Below are 21,533 nucleotides of genomic sequence, written 5' to 3' on the forward strand. Positions count from 1 at the left end.
AGGGAAGACACAATGGCAAATATGAATTCTTCCCTACAGATGGCAAGGCAGTGAAAGACAAAGAACATAAATACTTTTTTTTTTTAGGTGCTGACATTTTATACAGCCTATAAATCCTTTGCCATTGATGTGCAAGAACTTTTGTAATGATGGTGCTATATGCAGGCAGAATGATGCAATGGAGAGGATCTAAAAGTCCCAGCATTGCAGAGACTTTTTTTTTAAATAATTAATGTTATCTTAACTTTAAATATATTAACAGTTTCCTGAAAGAAGGGAAATTGTTCTACTGACTAAAGTTATGTATCTTACCAGTCAGCACAAAACTGTTGCCTTAAAACAGCTATGTGTTCTGAATGGTTTTAATAAAATCTGTGCTACTACATGGGGAAAAAAACTGACTTTGTAGGTTTGCAAGAGCATGAAAATAAGATTATAAAACAATCTTTCAGACCTCAAAGATCTGATCTACAGAAGTGCTTAGCTTTAGCATCTCTGGGTGTTCGGGATCTTACAAAATCAGGCCCAGAGCCTGAATAAGAATGTCACCACAAGACATTTTCATGCTATTTGCAGATTTTCTTTACAATACCTCCAGCTTTTGATTGTGCTAAAGCCTTAAAAGCAAATCAGAGAAAAGACTCCCCTATTGTGTATCACAAAAGATACAGCCAGAAACAGAAAAACTGAGGGAGCTGTTTCCTAATGCAATCCTTCACATGACAATCAGTTTAGATCTTTTACTTTCTTTCTCAGCCAGCCTCAGTAACAACGTACTCAAATCTTTTTTGCTGTAATATACTGCTGTAGGTGATCCTACCTGCTTTTAATTTTCTTTGTATGTTAGAATAATAATTAGCACCACTGTAATATCATATGAGCCTGCTTAATTGTATAGTTTGCCTGTTGTAGTTTAATAAGTACTTACATAAATATATGTATACATATACAATGCAGACAAAAGGATACATATAGTGTATAAAACCATTGGTTTTGTAGATTGGTTTGACTTTTTACTCTGATTTTTTCCGTGTAAAACACCCTTCTACCTTTACATATCTAGATAGTGGCTAAGGGGGTGCCAGAATGAAGTTCAACCCAATAAAATCAAATGTTGCAGCTTGGGAAGGATTACCAAGCATTATTTCTCATGTTTTGCTAGGTCAGCAGGGCTACTCATTAGCAATGCTGGCAGATTTATTGATAGATACCTAGACGATTTCAAGGGTGAAAAAATGGTGATTTTTTCACCATTTACTCTGTTGCTATTTTTATAAGCATTCCAGCTGTCACTGGTGCTATCATATTTGAGTCTCAGAATTAAAGTTACAAAAGATTTATGTGCTTTGGAAAGCAAGCCAGGAACAGAGAGAGCCCGTTTTCCAGGGTTTTCTTAAACATACCGTTCAGAATAAACTACTGTCTACCAGAAGTGGAAAGGACTATCAGTTATGCATGGTTGTATGCACAACAAGTCAGAGTCTGCCCTGGGCTGCTGCATTTGTGTGGACAGGTTGGATGAGTTGGATTAAGATCAGGATTTGACCCAATAGCTCCTCACAGTTCTGATTTGACATACTGCATCAACATCACTTGCTAATCTAAGAAAAACAGCAGACTTTGATTAGGGTCTCAAGACTGTCCACATTTAGAAAGAAATTAATTGATGCCTCTGCTAGTGGATAGTGGCATAGCATTTCTTCATTCATTTCTGTGGAAGACCGCTAGATGGTTCATCGCTGGTGCTGAAGGAGGCATGACATGTTAACAGGAGCTCTGAGAAAGAAGGTATCCTCTGCTTTGCAGGATGGATGAGGAAGAGCTTTGGGGCTCTGTGGGTTTCTACATATAAAACAACGCTTTGGGTCATGCCATGGTCACCGTGATCTGCTTTTCCAGCCGGGGTGGTTCTGCAGCCCCTCTGCCTGAGTGGCAGCTGGCAGCATGTGAGCTGGGGTGGCCAGCATGGTGGTCCTGCTCATGCCCTGTGCTGGCCCTGTGCTGCTAGCACCTGTGCTGTATTTCCCAGGAGCTACATCCGTGGCTTCAGCATCAAAACATACCTTAGACATCTGACTTTCATTTGCTGCAGAAGTCTATGTGATAAAATACACCCATCTTGCTGTCCTGGCATGCTTGCAACAAAGATGTGTATGCAAGCTTAGGAAGTAAACTACCAACGGCAAACGCTTCTTCACAGGTGACAGGTGAGCCGTGCTGGGGCAGAGGAGCGGTGAGAAGCAAGGAGCAGTGGAGGGCAAGGAGTGAACTGCAAGGGGCAGCAGACAGAAACCACTGTGCCTTGGCCCCAGCTGCCTGTGTTGCCCCTCGCTGAAGGGACTGGGAGGGAGGGAAAGTGGGAACCAGTGGTGAAAACAAGGGGAGCTGAGGTGAGGAAGGAGGGAGGAGAGGGGTTTGTCTGAAGTTGAGCCTGAGGAAAGGTGGTTCCCTGAGTGTTTTTTCAATAGTATATGGTTTCTTCTTTTTCCCCTCAACACCCAAATCAGTAATTAAAAGTTTGTGTTAACTGGCAATAAATTAAAGTAAGTGAAATTGTGAACTGCGGAACAGCTGAAGGACAGCCAGGGCTGGTGAAAGCATGCTCCAGGGTACGGAAGGGCTGTAAGTGTGCTCTGCTTACTAGCACAGAAAAGCCAGTGTGCAAGCTCTGAGTGACACGTAACTGCCACCGCCAGCTCCCACCAGACACACTGGTGAAGCTCTTGAGGGGACAGCTGAGCTAAAAATGACTTGGAGGAACTCTGCCAGAGGAAAAAATGTGGGCAACGTGGGTGACTCCTGTTACCTGAACTTGTAAGATATTATTTAAGTCCCCTGACTTTCAGTACGTAATTATGAGGCAAGTCTTCCTAGGCTCCTTAATATAGTCAGAGATAAGACAGGTCCCTTCAAATGACATATCAGGACTGATACTTAACCCAGGTGCTCTGAATCTCTACCTGGAAGAGCCCGTTTATCTCTGTTTTCTGAACTGAGAGTCCAGAGGGGATGTCTGGCTGAGTAAGTTCCCTAAGGTGAGGCTGGTTTTAGGTTTGGTGGCCTGACTCTTGCCCTTGAAATCATCTAGGTATCTATCAATAAATCTGCCAGCATTGCTAACGAGTAGCCCTGCTGACCTAGCAAAACATGAGAAATAATGCTTGGTAATCCTTCCCAAGCTGCAACATTTGATTTTATTGGGTTGAACTTCATTCTGGCACCCCCTTAGCCACTATCTAGATATGTAAAGGTAGAAGGGTGTTTTACATGGAAAAAAAGACCTACTCTGTTCACCTGATTCCTAGTGATTCATACTAACCTGTCCAGTGAATAGCTCATGTTGAGGTTACCACAGTAGAGTAATCCCAGGGTAGACCTGGCAGAAATAAGGACAGTTGCACAGTAACGTGAAAAAGATACTTAAGCACCAATAGCAGTTATTCCAGTAGGAATGCAATTCAGTTGCTTAAACACAGGCAACTGGTACCGTTTTAGAAACCCTGGGGTATTTTGCCCCATCTCCAACTGCCATTGGGAAGTGCCAAGGTCTCCCAGATTACATCAGGCACCCCTGTGTTTTAGGGCATCTCAATGAACTTTAGAAACCTTTGTTTAGGCAACTGAATTATACCCTGACAGTCTTGATACTCCCACAGAAATGCAAGTCATGGTGAATGGTACCTAGTAATCAATCATATTGTGATTACCCCTTACATATTCAAAACATCAATACAATTTGCATCGAGGCTCAGCAATAAACATTCTGCCAAAATAGCTACATGGAATATACAGCTGTCCCAGAATTACTTGGCTTTTCAAAATCTGGTTCTGGATGCATCTGTTACTCTTCCAGGATGTAGAGCTGGGAGGCCAGAGATCGTGTGGCCAGAAAATGAAAGGGGAACAATACATAGGAAGCTTCCTGCACCCTGTATGGAAGAAGATTCAAAGGAAAATGATGGTGAAAATTTGCTATGATGGACTAAGAGAAGAAAGATGATACTAGGAATGGTAAACAAAGACAGGAAATAGCCTGCTGGTGCTGTTAGTTCTTGATTAGGAGCCCGTTCGGTTTTGGCTAGAGGGCTAAACCCAAGGAGACATTTTGTCAGCCCAAATGTGGAGAGAAAACAGAAAGACAATAGAACAATTAGACAGAGGAAGAGAGCAGAAGTGAACAAACATATTGCCCCTATTACAATGACACACAGCTACAGCTTTGTAGCAATACTGCCCAGCTGCCTTTAGACTAACTGAAAATGAGAAAATAAATCAAACTTTCTTTTGACTGTCAAGGGTAAAGAGAACTGTTTCTTTTTCAGCCACTGGTAACCTGATAGCTTGCCATAGTGTATTTCCCATAAGGAAGTCTGCAAAGCAACATCTAAGTGTTCCTTGTGATTAATATTCCTTATGATCTCCAGCCATCTAATCACATCCTGACCTCAGTGAGGGTCAGCTGTGAGAAGGGATGGGCTGTGGGATCAGGGTGGGCTACCAGGAGGTGCTAGTGAATGATGGAGCAGCTGGAGAGAAAAAGAGGACCTCTGCAGACGTAAGTAAATAAATAGTGGGAAACCAAAGGCACTGACCTCCAGAATAATGCCACAGGTCCAAAGCTACACAGAGCTATCGGAAGAAGCAGGGCAATCCATTCCTAATGTCAAGATACAATGAATGTAGGATATGCTTTTTTCTTCAATTGAATCCTTCAATTGACTGCTTGGACTGCCAGACAGGCTATAGAGCACAGGACAGATATTCTGCCCTGCATGGTTAAATCTTGCATTCCGAATGGTAACAAGCTTTCCTATGTTTTTGCTTTTGTTTTTTCCAGGAGCTAGGTGCTTTCCTGGACATCTAACAGCCTGGACTGTAAGACACTGTCTCTGCCATCAGATAAACTGCGTGGGCACTGCTGGTCTGAGCCAGATGCATCTGAGCTGGTGGTCCGTTAGATGTAGCACCTCTGCACACAGATTTCACATTATGTCAATGAGCCCAGCTGGATCAAATACACACAATGCCAATTTTCTTTGCAGCACAGGGTTTCTCTGAATAGGTACTGTTTGGTAGCCTGAGACCATGCAGACCTCCAAACCAACAGTTTACCCAGGGTGTCTAAAATCCTTAATATGGCTCTGAGATTTTCTTTCAGCAGGACACCTTTAACTGCTTATAAGCAAATTAATTTCCAATCTGCTCTATTTTCGTTTCTTAATATTTTCCTCAGGATATGCTTTCAGCCATTAAAGCATCCAAGTCGAAGAAAATGGGCCCAGGCATTGGAATGACTAATAGTCCCCCAAAAAAAAAACCCCTGGAAATCTGAACTAGCATACTACACACATTTTTGTTTCACCTTGAAGAAAAAAGAAGGTTCTAATTCCAAAAAAATGCTTTATTTCCATTTTTCATTTATGCAAATTACAGTTTGAATAAATAAATCTACATAATCTCACCTCCCTGCTAGACAACTTGCAGTAACATTTGCCAAGAGAAAGACAGGCTTTTTTGATCCTAATGCATAAAACATGCTGAATAAAAAAAATTAAAACAAATCATATTGAGTAAATAGCTGTTGTGCAGCTCCGGAAAGAATAATAGAGGGACTGATGAATTACTCAGGATTATCTTGTTCAATTCTTTCAAACATGCTACCAGTTAAGGGTATATTTAAATTAAGGTTTTAATAGATACAGACATATTCCAAACACTGAAATCTATAGGAGTTTTTTCCTTTAATTTCCATGGAATATGCATGTAGACCTCTCTGCTGAAGTATCCAATAGTGTCAGGTTGTTGGTCCTAGAAGACCAATCTACTCATCATGTAGCTGATGTGCAGGGGCTGCAGCTCCATGAAAGTAGATCTCTTAAACTGTTCTGGGAACGTAGAAAGTGCCTTCCCTGATTTGATCAGAACTGACCCTTGCTCTGTGTGTCCTCTGTCCATGGGAGATACAGGCTTGGTGACTGTAAAGATTGCCACTGGTCTTGGGACTGCAACAGGGGAAGGATAAAACAAAGATCAATGGCAGTATGTTCTGATTAGGTATCAGTGGCCTTTTCCCACTCTGATTGCATAGGGTGGATGCTGAAAAGCAACTCTTACTCTTGATGGTCCATCTAGAAACCATCAAACTCCAATTGTCCTTGGGGCTTGGACGCTCTTCTGTAACCCTTCAAATCTCTTCTCACACTGGAAAAGCTATTCCGGACAGCTGAAGCCTTATGCTCTCCTCTCTAATTAATTAAGACTAGTCAGTGGGGCTAGGTCCACCAAAAGGCTTGAGTATTATAAACTGCATCACCAAAGTTTTAGATGCTGTGATGATTTGTAGGATTTGAAGATGTTTGTCACATGCTTCCTGAGGGTAGTAACGTATGGAATATATAAAGCCTACTGACTGAGTAGGAAGTTACCTAAGAATGCCAGTAAGAAACCTTAAGAAAATATGATTTAAAACCATGCCTCTGCTAAGAAATCACTGTTACAAGATTGGCACTAAAATCAGTGTTTTCTAACAGCTACCTGCAGGAGGATAAGCTCTTTCTACCTGTTTACTTTATAGCCTGGTACTTAAGAGCATATACCTGGGATATGGCATGTCACCACCAACAACCACCTGCCAAGAGGGTTTCTCTTTGTTAGGCTATTTGGTGTTGCAGACTGAGTTACTTGTCAAATCCGCTCCGCCATGAGTGAAAATACCTGAATATACTTTGGAAGAGAAAAAGTCTGACCCCTAAATAACCAGCAAACAGCCTGGTGGTTGTGGCACTCGGCTTTGACATCAGGTCAAATCCAACTTGGACACAGTGCAGGTTTGAAGGCAAGCCTGTTACCTTGCCCACCAGGCACCTCTTCCTGCAAGGTCTAGCAGGCTGGCTTGGAAAACACCTTGCGCAAATCACGTCCTTCAAGCAGCGTAGGATGGGCATACGGCAGATACCTATGCCCTTGGAGGCCTTGCTAGCATAGGTAAATCTGAAATACTTTTTGTTCATATTTTCAAGGTCATTTCAAATTGCTTGGACTAGAAACTTATTTTTCTCCTTCTTAAACAAGAGCTAGGTTCCTTATTTAACCACAAAACTTCAGAAACTGTAAATTTAAAAAAGCCATAAAAATGTTGAGATTTATAATAAAAGGAGGAGGGTTTGACACTACAGATTTTTGTGACAACGTAAGATTAAATCTGGCTTACTGATGATACAGGAATACCCAGCTCCATAGAGGGAAGTGCAAAGGAGGACTCAGATCCAAGCCTGACTGTGGTCAGTCCCTCTGTAAGTAAGACACTGCTTCAGGAGTTCTTAATTTCCCTTGTTTCCCTGAGCCGTGGCTGGCCATATTCCGTAGAAAGTGCAGATTCTTCTCTCCACTGGCACTCCAGAGATTCCTAACCAGCAGCTCTGCAGAGAAGGAGGAGAAAAGGGGGTGGAAAAGACTGCTGTATCTTTTCTTCACAGCAGATATGTAGGTAAAGTCTTCAAAACAAGTTCAAGCTGCTTCCTGCTCTAGGGCTACTTAATGCTACTTGTCCATAGGAGTTTCCAAGCTACATTTTTTTCTTAGATAATCTAGGTGCAGTTGAGCATCTCAGTATTCCCCAATGTGCTGCAAACTCAAAACCTAAACATCGTTTAGTTCTAGGTAAGGCAAAATCTAGAGGGTTTGAATATGGGCCTTAGCAACTGAATGATCATGGATCTTTGCAAGCTTTTGATATGACAGACCCCTATCCACTTTATGACTTTATCTTGTACTCTCTGGATAAAGCAGGGTATCTATTATTCCAAAATGCACGGTTTGCTAAAATTCCCAGCCAAGTTGTAACTAGATTCCATATATTGATTTATTAAACAGGAGCTTCCATAATTTTCATAATCATCACTGTCAGTCAGTCCTTCCATCACATAAAAATAAAACATGACTACTCGATTAAACCTTTCATCTGGCAGAAGGGCTCATTTCCCACCTTGCCTTAACCGTGGCCGCATGCCAGAACATGCTTATACTGGGTTGAAACGGAACTATATATGAATTCCCACACCAGTTTTTTGTTCATTGTTTCCCTGACTCTAAATCTAGGACACAGTATAACCCACCTGTGCAAGTCATTGTCTCGTGAATCAGCTTCTCAGAGAGCCAGGGAAAAACACCCCAGCCCCTCCGACACACCGGCAGTGCTGTTACAAGGTGATTGCCTAGAGAGGAGCCATTGGAGCTGCCACACGCACAGACTTGTTCGGGCTAGTTAAATGTTGAACTTTGTTTAAATTGTCAACAGAATCCAGAATTAAGTGAAATGAATACACTTTGGAATATTTTTAAAAAAAGACGTTTGTATTTTTCATGTAACATCCTAACTCTGATTGAATAGTTTCGGCATTATCTCCCTTTCCAGCTGCTTCCTTGTTTCTCTGATGCGATGAACAAGGAATTTAAGATAGTAAATTAGATGTAGGTTTTGAAACAATGTTTCAGAACCCCCCACCACCATAGGTTACAGATTAGAAGGACTGAGGGCTGATACTTGATAGGTTTTGCCTGAGTATAGATCAATAATGAAAGAATATAAAGAGCACACGTGTTCAGCAGCGGCAGCAGCTTGTATAATTTGGTCTGCTGTTGCAGTGGACAGATTTATTCTGCCCACAGTATCGGAAACACGCTTGACGCTTTCCACACGGGGGTATCTTTCAGCTCGGGCCTATGCGGCACCGCCAGCTCCGGGCAGCCCGAGCTCATTCCCGAGCGACGGATCCCGCTGCCACCAGCCCCGGCTGGGGACCCTCCGGGCCGGCAGCCGCGGGGGCCGTTGCGGAGGGTGGGGGCGCGCACAGACGGCGGCGGGCGCGCACCCGCCGTACGGCCTCTCCTCCTCCCTGCCCCCCGGCACGGCTGCGGCCGATGCTGCGCGGCCGGGCTCCGAGACAGCGCGGGTGGCAGCGGGGAGCCCGGGCCGGCGGGCTGCCTGCGCCGGGAAGGCCGCCCGCAGGGGACCCCAGCGGGAGGCGGGGAGGCAGCGCGGGCCGGGCCGGCGGGGAGCCCGGAGGGAGCCGGGAGCGCCCGCGCCGGCCCTGTGGGGCGCAGAGGGGGCGCGGGGGCGGGGCCCGGGCGGGCGGGCGCGGCGGGGCGGGGCCAGGCGTCCGGGAGCCGCGGCAGGCTGCAGCAGGGCGCAGGCGCGGGGGCGGCTGCCGGTTTCCCATCGGTCTCCGCGGGCGGCGGGACGCGGTGCTGGGGCAGCAGGCCGAGCATGTCGGAGAAGAAGCAGCCGGTGGATCTGGGGCTCCTGGAGGAGGACGACGAGTTTGAGGAGTTCCCGGCCGAAGGTGCCGGGCCGGGCGGGGGCGGGAAGAGCAGGAGGCGGGAGTGGCGGCCGCGGCGGTTCCGCCGGTAGGCCGCGGCCTGGGCCGGCCCTGTCGGCCGCGGCGGGGAAGGAGCGGGCGGGAGCGGTGGCGGGACCGGGCCGCAGTTTGCCAGCGGGGCCCTGGCCGCAGAGCAGCCCTCGGGGACTCCGCGGCGGTGCTGCATGCCGCGCTCCCGCCGTGCGGCAGCGGCGTTGTGGTGCCCCGCGGGTGCCTGCCCCCCGCTGCGGCCAGAGGTGCGGGGCTGCGGCCGCGTCAGAGCCGGGGTCAGGCACGGTCGTGCTGCCCGTGCCGGCTGTGCTGGTTTCAGTGCTGGGCACGTCGCACTCGGAGTGCTGTGTCATTGTGCGGGAGGGAGCGGGAAAGAAGTGCGGGAGGAACTTGGAGCATCTCAGCTCTTGAGATGAGAATCGCTGGGGAGAGGAGGGATGAGGGCTGGAAACCGAGTGTGAGGTGGAAAAAGGTGAAAAGGAAATAACATTGTTATAGTTGAAATTGAAATAACTAGAGTACGAAATAAATTTACTAAGTATTTATTAAGGCAGGAAAGCAAAAACAGCGCGCTGGGCGGCCGGGGAGTCGCAGCTCCCTCCAGGCTCGCAAATTCCAACAAGTAACACAGCCCTTTTATCCTCAACTTCAAGGCCGGTTTAAGCAAACAGTTATGCTCTCAGTCCCGTAGCAGGAAGCTGTATATTACAAAACTAATCTATTTTTACACTAAGGTCTAGACGAAGACAAAGGTTGTCATAGTAACATGAGATTATGGTTTAACATTGGCCTTGAGAAAGTACATCTCGAAACCTCATGGTTAACTCTTTTCTCGCCAGACAGAACGTTCTCAAATCTGTTGCAGCAAGATCATTCCGTTTGTTAAAAGCCCATTTGATCAGCAAATTACCCTTAGTTACTTATTACAACATGCTCTGTAGCTATTCTGAGTCTCTTTATTTTCTGAAGCACAATTTATGTCTTGGTTTGCTTTCCATAGGTTCACATATATTGAATGAGGAAATTAAATCTCAACTTCAATAAAGCAACTCTGTGTCCTTTTATAAATGTAGTCTTGATAAGACCCTCATGAGGGCATGGTTGTTTTCATTGTCCTTAATTCTGGGAATTGGCCTAAGCTGTGGATAATGAGAAATGTTACAGGTTTTTTTTCTGTGATGTCTTGGTTACATGTGGGTGGTTTTTTTTTTCTGTGGCCTTACAAGCCTTAGGTGCTCTGAATCCTTCGCTACCAGTAAAAATAATATTTTTGCACTTACTGACAGAAGTTGTTACTAACGGAGTCGAGATGATAGCTAAACTCAACTGAGAAGAGTAGCACTTCTTTTCCATATGTTTCCTAAACGCTCAAAAAAAGTTTATCTTATTTAATGTAAATTAAATATTTGCAGCAGGTATGATGGTACTCTTTGAAGCATGCTTCTGAACCTAGGATTGGTCAGGGCACTGAGATGCTGTTAGAGAAGATGAAACTAATTCTACTTGAATCTAGTTGTACTACTAAAACAAAGTACTGTGAAAACTTTCTCGGTGGAACAGAGATTTATTTATTTATAAGAATGACTACAGTCAGGCTTCTCGCTGATCTGTCTTGCAAAAAACAAATTCTAAGGAGGCCCACTTAAATCTTCCAAGTGAGAGAATAATTTTGAGATGTTATAAAGAAGTTCAGACCACTTTGACTGTTAGCTTCAGTACTTAGGAAAGAATTATGATAACCAGTTGCTTAAACCCATGTCAAATTGTTGTTGTTTCAAATTAACCACCATTTTCTATGCGGCAGAAAAACTTTGCCCTCTGTTACCCAGTTTTTATCCAAAGGAAATTAGATGATACAAACTTATGTTAAGGGACAAAAACACTGGCTTTTTGGGAATGTCTTTTATTCAGACTTAAAATTTTTCTTCAAACAATTTATCAAATCAAGTTTATGTATCAAAAGCAAATCTGTCCTATTTTTATAGGACACTTTATTTGAAGTATTGCATAAGTATATAGCATGGTAGATTCAAGTGTATGTGAATTGGTCTCTTAAGAACTCCTTGTACAATGCTTTTCAGAGTGTAAAACGTAACATGTAAAATGATAGGATTTTAGGTTTTTTATGCTCTAAAACCTGTTTTTTGTTTTCCCAAGTGCAAAATATGGCAATCAATGATTAGTATATTTATATATATATATAAAAATGTAAGGACTAACATGACAAGTTTATAAAAATTGATAATTTATTTTTTTTTTTAGTTTTGGTGTCTGTTAGTAATATTTAATGATAGCAGGCTCTCAGATGCTCTTAACACTTCCAGTCCCAGATTTTTTTTACTTTTATTGAGTCACAGGCATATAATGTAGCTTGTAATAGTAACTTTAGTATGCAATTCTGGGGTGTAGTGTCAACATACAGAATATTGTAGAATCTTGTACCTGCAGTGATGAGAATATAATTTAGGCTTTGTTTTCACTCTCTTCCGCCCAGTGTGGAAGATGACATAGGCCTTTTTGACTCCTACTCACCTAGTGTGATTTGGAGCCTGTTCTCACAGTCTCCCCAACTGACCTTTAATGATTGAAGCTGCTCTTTGCTGTGCTGGATACTAGTTACTAGGGGGTTTTATATCTCTTTTTTTTTTTTTCCCCTCCGATTTGTGGAGCTGCCTGAGCTGCTTGCTTGTTAGTAGATAGAGAAGTTTGATTTTGTGTTCATTCTAAACTGTTTTGAGCTTTGTTTTTTGTATCGTTGAAATCCAGGTAAATGATGAGTGGTAAAGCTCATTAAAAAAAAAAGAAAACATTGCATATAAACAGGGAAAGCTTATTGCAGATGGTTCTCAAAAGTCCTTCCCTTCAAGCAACTAGCAATACAACTAAATTCAAATGATGTTTTTTTTTATCCTGCATTTTTTTTCTTCATGTTTTCTTCCCAGTTCCTCCTTCTGGTGTCCTTAGGACCAGTAGGATTTCTATGCTCCTTCACTTTTCCCCCTTATATAACTTATTTGAGTAGGGAAGTTTAATTGCATGCCTTTTATGTATGCGTCTTTAATCAGTTACAAATGGATTTTCCTGTCTTGGTGAATCTCGAATATTAATATTGTTGCCTGTCAGTGTCAGAAAAAGGAGTCGAAAATGGAAGGACCAGCCTTCATTCTTAGAAAGTCAGTTGTTAACAGTGAGTTGGTTTTTAATCTTTTACCTTACTAGCTTTTTTTTCCCCATACCTCCATCAATGTTTAATATTTCTTTGGGCTTTAGTCCTCAAAGCTTTCTCTGAATAGGCAGCAGATGGCTTACTGAATTGTAAGGGGAAAAATAGTGTTATCTCTTTAAATATACTAACAGACTGAGAAATAGAATGTCACAAGTGTCAAAATCAGGATGCTTCTTATTTTGGTAACATTAGAAAAACTGTGTGTCTTTCACTAGGAGCAAACTGAGAAACTGTTCCCCAGTGAAGTAAACTGACTTGTATTTACACAGTGATTCTGAGCCTTCGTGAGTTTTCATTTTTGTTATATTTCTAAACTAACTAGTTAGCCTGATCTTAACCCTTTTTTTAATAATGAAGCATTGAGTGGGTGATGAGGAATTTATCAAGAGTGATGTGCCAGATTATTATAGGAAAAATAGAAATTTATTAGCAAATGGACATTTAGTGTCTTGCCTGTCTAAGGAAACAGCTTCTGCTGCCTTGGAAACCCAGAAGTAGCCAGTTACGGGTAGCAACTGCCGTTTGCAGATGCCTGTCTCAATTTGCCTTTGCTTCTGCCTCACAGATACGTTTTTGGCGTTTAACCATAGACTGTCTGCATCTGATGTGAGCGAATTGAGGATCTGTGTGTATGTGTTTTGGCAAAAGCATTTGGTATATATTTACTTTTTTATTTAGAAAAAACATTTAAATACAGGTCTGGAACTGCACTAAGTACTCAATACTGCTTTCTTTTTGTGGTGATGCTACAGCTTGTCCATTTGTATGCAAAATGTCTCATGAATGTGTTATCCTGCAAGCCATGATGTGAAGTGTGTAATGGGTTTTTTTAACCAAGTTGCAATTTTGTTATAATTCTACAAATTGTGAGGTGTATCTTAGATCTTTCTGTCTTATAAACACTTAAATATGATCCAGACTTTTCTGTTAGAATTACCAGCAGAAGTCTACCTTACCCAGAGGCTAAGCTCATCTGTCAATATGACATGGTACCAAAGCAAAGCATCATACAATATTTAGACCTCTTTTCCTGTCTTTAGATTGGACTGGTTTAGATGAAGATGAAGATGCACATGTGTGGGAAGACAATTGGGATGATGACAATGTAGAAGATGATTTCTCCAATCAGTTAAGGTAACTTTATTTATTTTTAACTTACTGTTCTAAAAGATGGGTAAAATGTTTAAAATGGCATTGTTTAGTTAATATCTGAAAGTTTGAAATCTGCTTGCTTTAGAATAAAAAATAGGTACCTGAAACAGAAATAAATGAAAGCTCTGCTTTGTGCTTTTCTATCTAAAGCCTTTCAAAACCTGACTTAAGGGATTACAGCACAGTGAAGTGCTCAATCAGCGTTTCATCTTTTAATAATTGTACTGTGAGCTCTGAAATATGCCTTATGTCATTGATGTGTTCAGACTTTTGCGGTGTTATGCAACTTTAAACAGTGCAAAGATATCTGCTAATTGTGATACAGTTGATATTTTTTCAATTTAACATGAAGAAATCCTTTTGTAAGGACTCTTCTACATATGTGTGGGAATTCTGAATTGTACTGCAAAGATCAATGGCAAAGGATCTAAGATTATATCTTCCATGCTATGTGGTATGCGAAGTATGTTGTTACAAAGTGTAAAGTGTTTGGGGTTTTTTTTCCTGTACCTTCAAATAGTATTGCTATTCTCTGTCCAAATGGACAAATTTTTTAGAGGTCAGTTATCTATACTAATGTGTAAGTTCCCTTGTTTGTGATGAACATGCTGTTTATGAGCAACAACAGCAAAATAATTGTTAATCACATGCTTTAAAAAAGTGATAGCAATTTTCACTTTTAGTGAAGAATTACCTCTAGTTCAGTTGTTTAATCCTCTTTGTCACTTGTAGTTTCAGCTAATCTGTTACTTATGCGTAGTTATAACTTGATTCAAGCATCAATACAAAGTCACATTTTATGATTAATCCTTCAGTATGTTGCATGAGGAGCAAACTTTCTGTAGTACAGCCTGATTAAACAGTTCCTTGGTTGATCTCCCTTTTAGTCTGATGAAGGTGATCCTTTATGAGAAGATAAAAGAATAGTCTTTGATATAGTTGTTTCTTAGAAGGTTGAAAGGCAGTTAAAGTGTAATATTGGAAAACAAGTTGATATGTAATGAAACAGACTTTCAAGGGGTAGTGTAATTCTTGATGAACATAGTTAATTTTGACAAACCTTCAATAACTGTGCCTTAATTGTAGCCTGTAGTATTGGTGAACATATACTAGTGTTAAAATGATAGTTTGCAACGTCGCTTGGTTGCACCATGTTTTTATTTCATCTCTAGAAAGAAAATCCTGCAGGTCTCTACTTCTGAAATTCTGCTACTAAATATGTAAACTAACCTGAAATACTTCTAGGGATTTGGACTACTGCATTTAAATGTGCATATACTAAGACTAGGAGATAAAGCAGGATGTGCTTCTGGCTGGTGTGTTTGGAGGCAGGTGGGAAGCAAAGTGGGGACAGGGCAGGAGTGATGTTGCTGACTCGCTGTCCTGGCCACAGCTAAGGGGAACAAAGCAATCTTTTTCCCTCAGAATTGTTCACTGGAAGTTGTATTGCACTGAGATTTAAAAATAGTGCACTCCGATATCTATTGAAAACAAAGAAAAAGATAAAATGATTTTGGGAGTACCTGCATTTAAGTCATTCAGATTAGTGAGCTCATTTGGTTTAAGGAAATCTTGAGAATAACTGTATAAGATAATATTTTGTTTTTTCTAATGTGTCTGGAGTTGTTGCAGGCTCACAGGTGCTGCCTTGTGCCATATAGTTTTGTTCCAGCCATGATGGATCAGAGGGCAATAACTATGATTAAAAGAAGTATTTGAATTTTTCACTTAGAAGTCACTTCTAGTGATCTGAGATACTAAGCTGAAGTTGGAACTGTAGAGTAAGTGAGGTTAAGGTTATTGGTATGAACCAAAAAGCAGTATGACATGTTCATATTCTAAAATGATTGTATATTGTGCAGTATATTTAATTTTTAAAAAAATCAAATGTCTGGCAGTGTTTTATTTGTATGTTTTAATATACTTCTCTGTTTTTCTATACAGAGCTGAATTAGAAAAACATGGATACAAGATGGAAACCTCATAGTTTTGCTGAATATGGAGTGGTTTAACATTGAACTGTGGATAGACTATGTTGAGAAAGGAAGAAAAGGCGGAGAATGAGAAGACATACTTAGTTCATTATCTGCTTGGATTTATTAATGTTTTGTATAAAAAATAAAGTTTTTAATCTTAGTCTAGTCATACGTTCAGCCTCTACTCACCTGGTAACTTGTATTTTGGTTCTGAAATGCCTTGTGTGACAGAATTCACGGACTTGCCTAGAAAGCTACTAACGATCTGTCAGTGGCTGATGCTGTTGCACCAGCTCCTATCATGGGGAACTATTTTAATTACCAGAGTGAAGATGAGAGAACATTTCTGTCATAGCGGATGTGGAGATGTCAAAAAGAAACAAAACACTCTTGTATTCCAATTAAAATGCGGCAGAGGTAGAAAGGATTTTTGGGGAGTGATAAAGCTTATTTTGCCTTAAGATTTTATTTCATAATGACTTGTTTTATTAGTAATTTTATGTGGATGCCAGTTTGATAGACTTGAAAGATAAAACCTGCTTTAAAGTGCGTCTTACAGCAGAAATCCAAACTCTCCAATCTTGTCCTGTCATTTCTCAAGCCTGTTAAAAGAGGAGGCCTCTCTGGAGGTGGAAGAAGTTCTGTTCTCATGCTTATTTAAGCCTAGGAGTCTCTGCTGAAATTGCCTCCAATTTTGCCAGTTACAGCAGTTCATCTGTGTCGCACAAACGTGCCTGCTGAGAACGGAAATCAAACTTACAACTCATTTCATGGAGGCCAGCAAATAGTTGCCAGATAGATAATAGCAGTAGCGACTGGATTCGATTACTCTCTGAACTAGAAAACAGAAGGTGGAAATTACAAAACCTATTACCAATTCCATGAATCCTCCCCAAAGGAGCTGTTAAAGCTGGTGTACACAAGACAGGGAGATACAGTGATCCTGGAAGTGTAGGCCATGATTGCAAATTAATTATTTTTTTTTTTAAGGAAGGGGCAAATACAACTACGTACTCGTGGAATTTGAATTAACTGGTTGATTTTTCCACAGCTCACTGAAGAGAAACAGAGATGTTATTTAAAAGTGAGCTTTCGGAATGAAGGTATTAGTTGATGGACACGCAGTAATGGTATTAAATGCTTTAACCTTGTTAATTAAATAAGTTATGATGTTTTAATATTATTAATTAATGCAAAATTTTAGGAAGCTTCCCCCTCCCAAAATAATTTAGGTGGTCCTATATTTATGGTGGAGACAAGATTCAGTATGACCCTTACTGCTTTCTGGAGATAGCTCTGTAAAGACCAAGACCTTCCATTGCCATCTGAATGGTTCTGCCAAACTGAGAGTTTCAGATGGTGTTGGTTGCCTTCATTTTGACCAGTTCTATACAGCTTGGGAAAAGAAAGGGAGGCCCTTTCAAGTAGACTTGCTCTGCACTCAAGTAAGTGACTTGGATTGAAATGTCTGGGTCACGCAGCCCAACTCGGTAGAATACGAAGTCCTGGAGTTCGTATTTTGACAAGTAGCAAATGAAAAGTCTGTGTATTGGGTGGCAAATTGCAATGCAAACACCTTCAAGTTAGTGTTGGGAGCTTAGGAAAACTATGTTCAGTACAGTTCTGGGATTGCTGGTGTTACTAAAACATGAATATTGGGAATTTGAGTAATGAGAATGACCAAAAGAAGATGACAGAATAATTATGGAGATACCTGGTGCAATCACTGGATAGGGACAGCTGCTTTCCATTACAGGATACTGGAAACCTAGCTAAAGCAGCCCTGTCCCACCAATTGCTAGCAGCAGGAAGAAGCCATGGAGGTGGAAAAGCATCTTTGCCTCAAGAAGTCTTAGTTTTTGCTGAGCTGCTTGTCTTGAGTTGTCTTGAGTCAGTATCTTTTTCTATTTTCTTCACAAAAGTAGAATTGGAAGGGAAGCCTAGGCTGAGATAGTGTGATGGCTCTGCACTCATGCAGTAGTAACCTTCAGCTGCTAGCATGTGACCTGAAGCTCCCAGCTGGAAAAAAAAAAAACAACCCCGAGCAATCTGCTTTGAAGGTTGATGATATGGTCGTGTAATGTTGTCTGTGTAACAGAATTTATTGCAAAGGAGTAAACAAGTCATGTACAAAGTGCTTGTAGCTTTGTAGAGAATGTAGCTTATCACAAAATCAAGCACTTCATAGTGGCTGAAGGCCTGTGTAATTGCCACTATCTTTTTTGCCCTGCCATTTATTGTGTGATCATACGGTTCCTCTTAAACTTTCTAGTATAAAAATGACTTGGGAATTTTTTTACTTCAGATTGGCTGGTTTTATTTATTTCTAAAAACTGTAAAACCCTGTTGGTTTTGAGACAGCCTTTTTTGTTTACCCTTTTTTTTTTGTGTGTGTGTGTCTTTGACAGCGTTGGTGTTGTAGAGGGAAGCTGAGGTTGTTGGCCTCAGTCAACATAACGAATTGACAAGGCCATAACGAGTCACTGTAGCAATTTACCCTAATTTACCTGCTGTACAACTTCAACAGGAACTAATCTTCCCAAGTGCTTGGAGGCTTGAGTTTTTTAGACTGGTCATGCTGGGAGTTTTTCTTTCGAGGTCTTCCTGGAGATGTTCCAGTGATCCCTGTTAGCTGAGGAATGCATGAAGTGTGGGGGAGAGGAATGTTTTGGGGGTGTGAGAGAAGATGGGGCTTTGGGAAGGAGGATCTGCAGCCTGGCAAGGGTGGGAACGTGGTGGAGAGAGAGGTTTGGTGAAGATGCGAGCGGAGGAGAGGTACTTTCTAGTTTAGAAAGTAGGACACCGTGCACGCGGTGATGGAGTGTAGGCTACTGAGTAGTCTGTTCCCCGTTGTGGGAAGGAGGTGCAGGTCACAAAGAGGCTGAATTGCCCTGTGTTTGGGGACCAAACCTCAGCAGCCCATCCCTCAGCCGAGCCGTGAGACTTGAACGGTGTCATTAGTTGAAGCGGCATGCGTCTGCAGCTGTCCTGTACATGAAGACGGAGGCGACGTGCAGTGGAGAAGGTTGACTCGCCCTGGCCTAGATGCTGAGGATGTCCGAAGGCAGAGCACTGTTGAGCTAACTCGGAGGAAAGCTCTGAAGGGTCCCTGATTGCTCAGGAGTTCGGCGCTCTTGCTTTGCCTTGATCCTTAAGAAACTATACACGCATAAGAAATGCAAAGTCACAGAGAAGCACACAAAATGGTGAGCTGTCTGGAAAGCCTTCAATTCACTGTTGTCTCAGAAAAGCCCTCGCTGTTTTCCTATTTGGTCCCTGCCTCCTCCTGCTGGCTTGCACAACAGCACCAACAGCTTCCCTAGACACTTTCTGCTCCTGGGCCACAGCGTGTCCTGTTCCCTGCTTATTGTGCTGTGCCCACACGGAGCTGTATGGAATGAGTAAGTTTGGGTCTCCATGTCACAGCAGTGTGCGTGCTTTGCAAATGCTCTAATACATTTTCCACCATCTCTGGGAGACGGAGGAGTGTTTTCCCCTCTTTGAAGTGTGCGCTAATTTTAAGTGCTTGGTGTGAGACCCTAGGACCTCATGTTTCACTGGATTTGGTAGTATGTAAAATGCTCTGCGCATTTGAATGTTTCTTTAGCTTCGGTTACAGCTGTGCATATTCAGCATTTCTGCCTATCAGGATTTATGGGGTATCAAGTCAGCCACCCAGAAAAGGAGGAACGTGCATTACAACCTTTGCAGCTTTTTTTAAGGAATGATGCAAGGACTCCACAAGTAGCTACCTTCCCCTGCTAGCTTTTTTGTGAACCTTATTTTTTCTTACCCTGTTTTTCTTAGAACACTAACAAGGACTAATAAGTCCCCTGAGGGAGGGGGTGAGTATAGGAAAATATATGATCATAAAATTAAATACTATGAGGATACATGTGTATGGAAAAGGAATTTATATAGCACAGTTCCAGTTCCAGCATTTCCTATCTTTTAAGTGTCTGACTTTACAGCCCTGATAATGATCTTTTAATGCAGGTATGATTTTGTGTTTGCATAATAATACAGCTAAATTTGATTTAATTCCAAGGCGTGCAGGCAAGTAAGAAGATTGATGCCCAGAAAGTTTTTGTGATGGAATTTTACTAAAGAATGAATGTTATGTAACATTTCAAACACACCGAGATCCTTCAAGATGAAGCGTGTGATATAAACGTAAAATATTTGCAAACTATAATTTAGCAACCGTTTTAAAATCACAGTCAGTATTCCAACCTCTTACATGCGGTGGTTGAGATCCTTTGTCAACTGAGAGCTAAGGGCAGTGAATGTGAGATTCATTAAGTAATTATATAGGAACATTAATTTCAAATTAATTTCAACAGTTGTCTTACACATTAGCAACCAAATTAGGAGACCAAAGGCAAACAGTAATGCAGCTTAATACTTTTAATAAATGAAGGCATTTGAAGTGATTTACATAAATGGGATGATAAGCCCTCATTTAATGGGCTTCCAAACTCTCCCCGCCTCCCCTTCCCGATCACCTTTGCACATTTCCAGGATGTGGCTGTGCTCTGTATCTCCTAGGCGCTCTCATTACATCGTGCTTTCCTCAAATCCTTCCTACATTGGCTTCGTAATAAACAGTCAGACTTTCTGGAATTTGTTAGCGTGAGCTGGAACCTTTTAATGCTTCTGAATCTGCAGTGCTGGGAGGCATGGGGAAGGAATGGAGTCACCACTGACAAGGCCCCCAGGAAAATAAATGGTGGAGAATAAAAAAAAGCAGATTAGGGTATTGGGGGATGCTTGCCTACAGGCAGGGCAGGGAGATGAAAACCAGTCCATCAGCAAGTGAATGGGTCACATGTAATGGATAATGACCAGCTCTTTTCATCTTTTCTGCAGTGAGCTCAAGGCTCTTAATGAAAAGGAGCAGGCGCTGGTCTGGATTTACATTGCACCTGATGGAGGCACAGCAGCTCTGTGACTCACTGAGGATGCGAAACCAGCCCTGCCAATACTCCAGCCACTGGCCTTGGGTTCCTGCTGCCGTGAGCAAAACAAAAACACTTCCTTCCCGAGGGAGCTGGTAGTCTGTGAGATGTAAAAGGCAAGAGAGGGCAGCTGGGGAGGGCGGGTGGTAGGCTGTGTTTCCCTTTCTTGTAATGTTGGTTTGCAGTGTCTGAATAGGATGCGATGGAACTATACAACACAAGCCTCTGACACCCATAGGGATTGAAAGGACGAATTTTCCCAGTCACAGGGCTGTTCAGTGGTTCTGTCAAGCTGGCACTAATGTTGGGACCTTGTTTTTCAAGACTTCAGTAAGAAACTGGTGCTATATGGCCAATTCTCAATTGGGGAAAGCATTGGAGCGGCAAATCCAGAAAACAAAGGTGTAACAATTCTGTTTGTGCTCAGCTCAGTACCACTTTCTTACACCAAAAAGAACTGGTTCAGGTCAGAAATGCACAGAGGCATATGTTCTAGCAGAAGGGTTTGATCAGTCTGACTCTGAGCTATTTAAGATGTTCGCTTTCCTCCTCACCCAGCTGCCTGTTGTGCCCTCTGTGCAGCTGAGTGTGGGCTGCTGCTTAACTGGCCAGCAGTTCACCATGGAGGAGGATCCCAGCGGGACATCAGGGCAAACAGGAAACAATGGCAGCAAGAGGCCATAGAAAAAAACACCCTTTTCTACCTGAAAGCTAAAAGGATGAAAATCACTCCTGAGCAGAAAGCAGCATTGGAGAAGGTACATGAGCACATCACATGACACTACTGTTAAATCACTGTGAAGAGGGATTTGCTCCAAATTATACATGTGAAATGGCAAGATCTCTAATGTAA

The 21,533-nt window shown here is 42.1% G+C and overlaps 1 protein-coding gene across 1 annotated transcript; it reads left to right on the forward strand.

The window, feature by feature from the left end:
- Nucleotides 1-9,180: 9,180 nt before the first annotated feature.
- Nucleotides 9,181-15,893, forward strand: SEM1 (SEM1 26S proteasome subunit). Its single transcript, XM_056336758.1, has 3 exons — nucleotides 9,181-9,341; nucleotides 13,635-13,728; nucleotides 15,691-15,893. The coding sequence occupies exons 1-3, from the start codon at nucleotides 9,266-9,268 to the stop codon at nucleotides 15,731-15,733; spliced, it is 213 nt and encodes a 70-aa protein (XP_056192733.1). The 5' UTR covers nucleotides 9,181-9,265; the 3' UTR covers nucleotides 15,734-15,893.
- Nucleotides 15,894-21,533: the final 5,640 nt, after the last annotated feature.

Source organism: Falco biarmicus, chromosome 4 (assembly GCF_023638135.1).
Source record: "Falco biarmicus isolate bFalBia1 chromosome 4, bFalBia1.pri, whole genome shotgun sequence".
Lineage (NCBI taxonomy): Eukaryota > Metazoa > Chordata > Aves > Falconiformes > Falconidae > Falco > Falco biarmicus.

Excerpts from the sequence above, each read along its gene's own strand:
- SEM1 (XM_056336758.1), top strand. The coding sequence starts at position 9,266 with ATGTCGGAGAAGAAGCAGCCGGTGGATCTGGGGCTCCTGGAGGAGGAC. Across the intron at positions 9,342-13,634 it reads TGAGGAGTTCCCGGCCGAAG|ATTGGACTGGTTTAGATGAA; the intron begins GTGCCGGGCCGG and ends TCCTGTCTTTAG. Across the intron at positions 13,729-15,690 it reads GATTTCTCCAATCAGTTAAG|AGCTGAATTAGAAAAACATG; the intron begins GTAACTTTATTT and ends TTTTCTATACAG.